This window comes from Portunus trituberculatus, chromosome 35 (assembly GCF_017591435.1).
Source record: "Portunus trituberculatus isolate SZX2019 chromosome 35, ASM1759143v1, whole genome shotgun sequence".
Lineage (NCBI taxonomy): Eukaryota > Metazoa > Arthropoda > Malacostraca > Decapoda > Portunidae > Portunus > Portunus trituberculatus.
Window position 1 is genome coordinate 5,620,551 of NC_059289.1, and position 8,828 is coordinate 5,629,378.

Below are 8,828 nucleotides of genomic sequence, written 5' to 3' on the forward strand. Positions count from 1 at the left end.
GTTAAATTATAATGAAATGCCTCATCCATGCCTGCAAGGAAACAATATTATTAGTTCCTTAAAATGAAAATAATAAATGTTCCTGTTAAATCTCTCTCTCTCTCTCTCTCTCTCTCTCTCTCTCTCTCTCTCATTTGACTAACCACCTCTAACACCTTTAACAAGCTCGTTATGAGAATACATTATCACATGTCATGGACTACTTTCAAAGGTGGCGGGGGGTAGGGTGGCAGCGGGCGCGCCACCTGTTGCCAGAGGATGGACATTTGAGACATTCGCTTCAACATCAACGGTAAACAAACAAAACTCAGGTAAGACAACGAGACGCACCTGCTTATATGCCTTTCCACTCATAACAGAGAGCACTGATTATCTTGTTACTGACTTAAAGAGTTTCGAGAGTTGCTAAGTACAATTGAGTTGAGGATGAAGTAGCTAGTTAATACAGGATACAACACAAGGCACCACCACCACCGCCACGCCCAGACACACGCACAAGGTAAAGGAAGTCAGGGTTAAGATGGGACATTGCAGAGATAGTAGAAAAAGATGGTTAGGATAAGGAATGGGTTAGGATAGGAGACTGTAGGGATAGTACGAAATGGAAATTAGGGATTTTAAGGTTAGGATAGGACACTGCAGGGGTAGTAAAATGTAGGTAATATCTGTAGTGTTATACCTTAATGTTTTCCGTAATGCACATAAAGTTTGTGAAATGTAAATGATAGGTTAGGTTGAAGCCCCGAAGTTTGTGCTAAATAATGGCTGCAAAAAAATTTCAAAAGCTGATTTAAGTAAATGTTTGATTTGATAAGGTTGGACAGACTCAAGTCAGTGTTTTAAATTTTTAAAGCCAAACTAACAGCTTTGCTTCAGAAGTAAATCTAAGACAGGATACTACCTATCTGAAAACTAGGGTAAATACAAGATCTACTATTTTATATCTTCCCCATAGCTCCTGGGAGACTGATATTATAAAGCCATATCAGAGGAGAGGCCCTGAGCCAGCCCCACCCTGGTGGTTGGTTGGCTGAAGCAAGAGGTCCACCATGTATGATTGGATCCTTAAAGACCTTACAACAATAGAATTGGGAAATATGAAGCAGACAAAGGGAAATTTAGTTAAATATAAGAAAAAATGGTCAATATGCAGTTTAACCCAACCATAGTATAATTGTGATGTGGCTTATATTTTTCTGGTTAGATATGTTTTGAAATGATTGATAGTATATGTCATTTCCTCGCAAATGAATATTTTTCGAGTTATGACCGTTTTTTGAACTCTACGTCTTATGCCTATCTCTCATTCCCAACAATCTTGGGTGCTTTATGGGTAATTGGGGTTTTGGGTGGGGGAGCATTACATGAAGTATTGTGCATTGCAAAGAAGGTTGGAAATCAACAAACTCACATAAAAAAACTGAAATACTTTGATGGCAGGGACGTTGGGTGGACGTGCGGCTCAAGTGTTAGTTTGTTTACACCGAGCAGCATTGCCAATGCTATGCTTCCGGCTGTATCCGTTACACCACGGCCCACAAGGGATACTAAACAAAACTTAATCTTAAAACCTAACTTAAGGCTAGGTTAGGTTAGGTTAGGTTTTAATGGTGGTATTTTTAGTATTCCTTGTGGGCCACAGTGTAATGAATACAGCCAGAAGCATAGCATTGGCAACGCTGCTCGGTGTAAACAAACCATCAGCTGGGCCGTGCATCCACCCGACGTCCTCTCCATCAAAGTATTTCAGAGGTTTTTTTATGTGACTTTGTTGATTTCCGACCTTCTTTGCAATGCTCATTACCCCAAAACCCTGATTTCCCATAAATCCCTCAAAACCGTTTGGAATGAGAGGTAGGTATAAGTTAAAAAAACAGTCATAACTCAAAAAATATTAATTTTGGAAGAAATGACATATAGCTACCATCAATCATTTCATTACATTTCTCATCAGAAAAACATGAGCCCCATGCCAGATTTCATAGCTGGATGAAACAGCAAATTGACCAAAAAAAGATACTGTGTACTTACTGACACTTGTTGAATACATTACACATTTAAGCTGACCAAGAGAGGTAGCATGTTGTCTGAAACATTTCGGAAATTGCATGCAACTTAATTGTTTAGTCCTTGAATCTTCAGCTTGTTTACGTTTCTTGTTTGAATGGCTTTTTTGACATCTTAAAAGTTGCATGGTAGATTTGATAATTTATGGTCTTTCAGATCAGTATGTAGTTTGCTTTTTATATTATAATGCATTTCCTGTTATAATGAATGTATTGCCTATAAATTTGATTGGCTTTCTCATCCTACTTATTATGTGTTGTTGAGTGTGTTCCACTTCTTTTTTGCATGTTTGCTATTGCAGTGTAAACTGTCCTTTAGTATTACATCTTGTCTGTGCCACCCAGCTGTGACGCACCAGGAGCCTCACCACCACTCTCAGCATGTCTCAACAGCGATTGGACTTGCCCTATTTGGGTGAACCTGCTCAAGCAAGATTGTAATTACCCTTAGCACTTTGTAGTTATAGTTATATGTACTCTCTCTCTCTCTCTCTCTCTCTCTCTCTCTCTCTCTCTCTCTCTCTCTCTTTCTCTTTATATTATGATAGTGCATAATGAAGATCAACTATACTCTTAAGGTATCTCTCATAAGATATATCATTGAGATGAAGACAGGCTCACATCTTAAGGTAAGATTTATCATTAACCCATTGAGTACCATGATGCGTTTCCATATTCTTTCTGCTTACTATTTGGTGATTTTATACAGCTTCAGAAACTTATGTGGGGATTAGAATAGTGGAGACTCTGGCCATTAATCTTCTAACTTCCATAGACCCTTCCTAATATCAATAAAATGGTTTAATCATACATAAATCTCAAAGTAAAAATGTATCCCAATAATGAAGAGGTTAAGTCTTTTTGCTACCAGAAATATGTTGCCAAACAATCACTGTTTGAAACAGTATACAACGTACACACACACACTCATTTCTGGGAACCATGATTGCCTAGGCTGCTGAAAATTCTTGTATGCAGAATGCCAGAAGCTGCTCCTTACGGTATTTAGGATGTAAATTGATATCATCATTTGAATTAGGTTTCCAGCAATTTTTATAAAATCTTTGGTGTAGCTGCATGCTTCATATATCATAATGTTATGACTTCTTTTTATTTTCTGACTGTATTAAGTAGTAAAGTTTTACATTGGTCCTAAATCCTTAATTGCACAAGGAAATTATCTTTTTTTGCATCATATTTTCTGATTTCTGTTGCATGGGATATTTACATACAATTCCAATTCTAAGGCATAGCTACCTTATGTGCTTCTAGGATGCCGCGCTCAATAGCTGGCAGTGTGTCAGCGCTCTCCACCACCTCACGAATCTCAAGAGTATCTCATGCCACTACCATCCGCTCTGTGGCTTCCCTCACGGGCACACTCAAAACTAGGACTGGCTTGTCCATCCCCATTCTTCCTGATGCTTTCATCACCAATGTGCAGCGGGGCTCTTTGATCGCTGCCACATATTCCATAGTAAGTTAAATTTATTCTTAGGCAGTTTATCATACTAAGCTTACTGTTAAGGTAGATCTCCCATCATTGTTTTTTCTTTTATGTCCCATAAAATATATGATGACTCCTATATCAGCTAAGGAGTCCTCTTTTTTTTTTTTCACTTTTAAGGGACCAGCACCTCAGTGGGCCTTTTTTGTATCATATTTTTTGTTGCCCTTGGTTGGTTGTCCCTCTTATATAAAAAAAAAAGTCATTCCTACAAATTTCAGTAACTACTTGTAATATTTTGCATATTCTCACAGATTCAAGGACTTTTTGCCATGGTGACTGGATTGTTTGACATCTATGCCCTGTTTCTTGCTGCACCAAGCTCCAGTCGCTATGGATTCTACTTGTTCTCTTATGACTTTGTGTATGCAGGCAATCAAAATGGTAAGCATATATTGTATGTTTAACCTTGAATATCAGACTGTGTAGTGGCCATCATATAGCTAGTGTGAGAGTTTTTAGGAGTAAGTGTCATTACATAGCTGAATAGATAGATGAATGAAAGAGCTCCCTTTTACTGTAAAAAACATCCCTGTGTAGGGAGCTGACTGCTGGTACCAGTGCTGGAGATTTAGTGGTTAAGATGATAAGCCACAGTTAGATATTTAGCACCACATACTGATTGATAAATTTTAGTCATAGTTGTAACTTCATTTCGCAATTACACAAAATCTCTGTCACTCTACAACAGGAGTTTTCAACCTTTTTCTCATTAAGAACCCCCTGAGTTATAAGACCATCTACCTGAATCCCGGTAATCTGACATTGAATAGAACATGACTGACTGACATGAACTCTATATGCAATTGTACTGCAAAGGATATTATTAGATCAACCTTGTAAGTACCCCTGGAATTTTATTCAGTGACTGACACAAACTCAATATGCTTTGGTAAAGGATATGATTAGAACAGTCATCTAAGTACCTATGGTTTGTAAACCCCTGGTTGAGAATCCCTGCTCTATAAAATAATGTGATAATAATTTTGGATGAGTTTTATGATTTATACAATGGTTGTTTTCAGTACGGAATTCTTTGATGCTGTTTGGAGGAATAACTGCAGCTGGAGGACTGTCTCTCATTGTAACCAGTGTGCTGTTGCTGCAAGGCCTGAGAAAGGTGAGAAACAGGGCCTCTTTAAACTTGAGGAACCTTGAATATTATACAATAGAACATTGAAATCTACTAAGCAATTGTTGCATCATTTTCCCATTTTATGTATCAGAAATATAAATAGAACAATGTCTTTTATAGGAGAACGAGATGCGTCTTGAGCCATGGATCTGGTGCATGGCTATCTTCACAGTGTGGCGGTCACTTGTCATCATCTATGCATCGATTGTCAATGATATGGTCTTCACCTACCATATCCTCATGTGCCTGTTGTGGATTCTCTTCATCCTTGGAAATGTGTATGCCTGGTTGGTTGTCCACTCCTTCTACCATGAGCTGTGTGAAGTTACCAAGCTGGAGGATGTTGCTAGAGTCAAGGTATGTTGTTGCTGCTGTTATTGTTTTTATTATTATTATTATTATTATTATTATTATTATTATTATTATTGGGGATTGCCAGCCTGATGAATAGATAGATGGATAGATTCTTTTTTCTTATTATGTAGTGTTATATTATCTTCTAATGTTTGCATTTTGATTAGTTATCTTTTTATTGTTAAATTATTATTATCATTATTATTATTATTATTATTATTATTATTATTATTATTATTATTTAATATTATCATCATTATCATTATTATTTGTGGGAGTTGAGTCAGGTAGTTTAGGCATGTGAGAAAAAATTAAAGGAAGGGATTGGATAAAAAGAATTACAGCTCTGCTGGTAGTGGTGATTCAGTAGGCACTTAATGATGTAGTGGTTAGCATGCTGAACTCACAATTGGGAGATACAAGCTTATGATCTAAGCAGGTAGAAAGAATTTGAGTTTTGCTCCCTAGGCCACATCATCTCTCAGAAAACAGGCAAGTCTTTCATCGCTTTGCTATCTTCAAAGAACAAATGACCAGCAGTCCTGCTTTTTGTTTGTTATATGTGTGTGTGTAAACAAAACATATATCTATCAATCTGTGTGTATGTGTGTGAGTGTTCATGGGCATGCAATAGGGTAATTTTTCTTGCATCTTTGGATTCATGCTTCAAGAGTTAACATAAATGACAAAAAACACCTTTCTTTCCCACCATATGTTCTGGGGAACCACTTTCTCTGTGCAATTTGCAAAGAAAATCTTAAAGCTACATATATTTGGCAAATATTGTGACACCCAAATTTTGATTTGAATTTCATGTTTTTTTTTTACCTAATATAGGTGATATAAGATGACACCCAAACTAAGAAACCTTCTGTGGTGAAATTTGAGTCAGTGAGCACCAATACTGAGGTGATGAATAAGATATCTTGAAAGTGTATTACCAATAATAAGGTACCTTCATCTTCAAATGCCAAATTAAACCTAAGATGAAATTCCTAGTAGGTTTTTTTTACATCCTCATGAAAAGACTGGATAGACAAAGATGGTGAAAAATTATGTGCAGTACAACCAGTCTTCCTACATGTGATTAAAACATTGCCTTCACACAACTGTGTTGGGCTGTTAACCATAATTTTCTCCTTTACATCATGCTTCTTTTGATTAAATACAACATTCTTCAAGTCAGTTGAATTGTGCAGTGCTTTAGGCCTGCTTACTTTTACTTTTAAGTTTTATGTGTTTGATTTATTATGGGTTATTAATTTAATCTAATTTAATATTTCCTTATTTTTTACAAAGACATCTGTGTTGGTGGTGCATGTAGTTCAGGGTAACCAAGTTAATGGCAAATGGAGAGTTTATGAGTTGAAGCATGTCACTGGGCTATTGAATATTTAGTAGATAAGCATGTCTGGGTATTTTCATCATGTGCATTATTTCTGATTAGAATTGGCCGGGTCTTTTCTTTGAATGACTTTTATTTGCTGATGACTGGTTGTTTACTGAGTTTGAAGCAACAAAATATCTATCAAGCTTCATTATGGGGATTTGCAAACTGTAGTTTTACCTACATTTCTTTATTTAAATAACTGAGACTCTATTCCCATTAACTAAGATAAACTTTTCCTGAAATTAAAAATGTCTATAAATGAATTTTTGGACAACATTCTTAGTGTTTTAAGCACCTGTATTAGGGAATAATTGTCTCAGTGTTGTCAAGTCTGCTTGGTTGTGGTTGTCCAGCACTGTAAGTCCTCCTGCACCCTTTACAGATGGAGACTATGAGCACCATGGGGTACAGTTGTCCTACCACTCCTGGAGCACAATCCACTTATTCCACACAGATGGATTATAAAGTCTAGAATCTCTGTCTAGATACATTGTGTCCACTTGTAAGGGTATATATATTTTTTTTTCTTAGCTTGTAAAGTTATTTTACTTAAAAAAAATCAGCCTCGTAACCTCAACTTATTGAACATTATTCAATTTAAATATTAATAATTTGAAAAATACTGCTGTGTATGCAGTAACTTATGTAGATTTATAATTTAGCAAGTTTTTAAGGATATCTTTCATTTAGCTTTTTGTCAGATGTTTATGGTAGTTTTGAACATTTTATTGTCTGATATTTAAAGATAGCAAGCTTAGTTCATAGGTGTGTATTGGAGAATGCTGTGTTTACTTTTATGTATGGTGAGTTTGATGAATTTCAATGTTTCAGATGGAGGTAATGAGCTCATTTACTGCTTCACGACCTACCACTCCTGGCACAAAGTCTGATGTCACGTCCAAAATGATTGCCTGAGTATTACAGGTCTTAAGATGCAATTCTTGTGCAGCTTGAGAGTTACAATTTTTTTTTTTTTTTTTTTTTAAGCACAAACTGCATTTGTAGATTTGATAGATATATTAGAACAGTCCATCCACAGCATGATGTAATATCTGCTTTGGTCTAGTGGTGTCACATCTCAAGTTTTATTTTGTTTAAGAATTATATACAGATTGGTACATAGATAGATAGACATATAGATAGCCTGATTTTTAAGAGTTAGTTTTTCATAGAATAATTTCCTAGATTAAATACAAAAGACTTATTTTTCTTGGAAATATCAGAATTGTTACTTTTATTTAGCATGTAGAAACTCAAATGATGTGCATTTGGCTCATATCTGAAAGGTCCAGTGTTCAGGTTCCAGTCAAGCTTGTACTTATGAGTTTTCTTTACTGGACCTCATGTTCACCTTGTGTAGAAGATGCATTAAATTGTTTTTAGATACAATGAGTATGCATTCAAGGTGTTTGCACTAATTCCTGCTGCCTTTGACCATGCACATCAAGAAACAAAATATGTATAAGCTTGATTATAGTTTGAACAGTTACATTTTTGTAATTTCCAAGTATTGTGTTAGTCCATAAGATTTCATTCCATTCCACTGCATACCTATTCAGTATACAGTGCACGGAAAACATAATTTAGAATCTTTAATGGATTAATTTTGGTTGTATTGAAGATATTATTTGAATATATCTCTAACACACAAACTGCCAACAGTGTCCATCCAAACAATCCGTCCATGAAATATTAACTTATTTTCTGATGTATATTTTAATAAATGTAATAATTGTTGTTACTGGTCTACCTTTTTCACCATCTTATGCTGTTTAGCCTCCCATGCCAACCACCACTCAGGGATAAAACTGGTCTTTATTGACTACAGATATTCACCTACCACAATGATTCAATCAGACTGACATGCTTCATAAAAGGAGCCTCCCCACCCCACATACATGCATCGCACTTATTCTTCTCATAAAAATATTATTTTATGGCTAGGGATAAATTCTGTAATCACTTTGTTGGATTAAGATATGTAATACCATGGTGTCTATGCATTAGGGCCTTGACAGTAGAACTAGCATCCTCCTGCTGTGCCATAACAAATGCATCCTTTTTCCTATAATTCAACATGGTCAGACAACTGACACAGATGCAGATGAACTTCCTGCAGTCTCGCACTAAATTGTATTTTTCTAAGATATGGCTAGCATTGCCAGCCTATGGTAATTGGATGCATAACTGAAGTACTTTTGCAATGAGAGAGAAATAGCAAATACTTTTTAGTTGGAAGACAATGGCTTGCATTGCTGTTGAGAGGTATCCCAATTAGTGTGAAGTTCAGAAACTTGTCTTCGAAAAAGGTACATTAGTGTTACAGCATGAGACCATGGCTAAAATTGAAGATGAAAATGATCACATGAAATATAA

The 8,828-nt window shown here is 35.9% G+C and overlaps 1 protein-coding gene across 3 annotated transcripts; it reads left to right on the forward strand.

Annotated features, from left to right (window-relative positions):
- Window positions 1-212: 212 nt before the first annotated feature.
- On the forward strand, window positions 213-8,189 carry LOC123512935. 3 transcript variants are annotated; one of them, XM_045269632.1, is made up of 8 exons: window positions 242-311; window positions 2,412-2,503; window positions 3,339-3,543; window positions 3,828-3,957; window positions 4,599-4,693; window positions 4,829-5,065; window positions 6,835-6,960; window positions 7,284-8,189. In XM_045269632.1, exons 2-7 carry the CDS (start codon window positions 2,448-2,450, stop codon window positions 6,922-6,924), a joined length of 813 nt encoding a protein of 270 aa, XP_045125567.1. In that variant the 5' UTR covers window positions 242-311; window positions 2,412-2,447; the 3' UTR covers window positions 6,925-6,960; window positions 7,284-8,189. The 3 variants fall into 3 exon arrangements, with proteins under 3 accessions (XP_045125568.1, XP_045125567.1, XP_045125565.1); XM_045269630.1 differs by having other exon boundaries at window positions 6,835-6,954; XM_045269633.1 differs by lacking the exon at window positions 2,412-2,503 and having other exon boundaries at window positions 213-311; window positions 6,835-6,954.
- Window positions 8,190-8,828: the final 639 nt, after the last annotated feature.

Coding starts and splice junctions, on each gene's coding strand:
- LOC123512935 (XM_045269632.1), top strand. CDS start 2,448: ATGTCTCAACAGCGATTGGACTTGCCCTATTTGGGTGAACCTGCTCAA. Junction 3,544..3,827: donor TCGCTGCCACATATTCCATA/GTAAGTTAAATT, acceptor ATATTCTCACAG/ATTCAAGGACTTTTTGCCAT. Junction 3,958..4,598: donor GTATGCAGGCAATCAAAATG/GTAAGCATATAT, acceptor GGTTGTTTTCAG/TACGGAATTCTTTGATGCTG.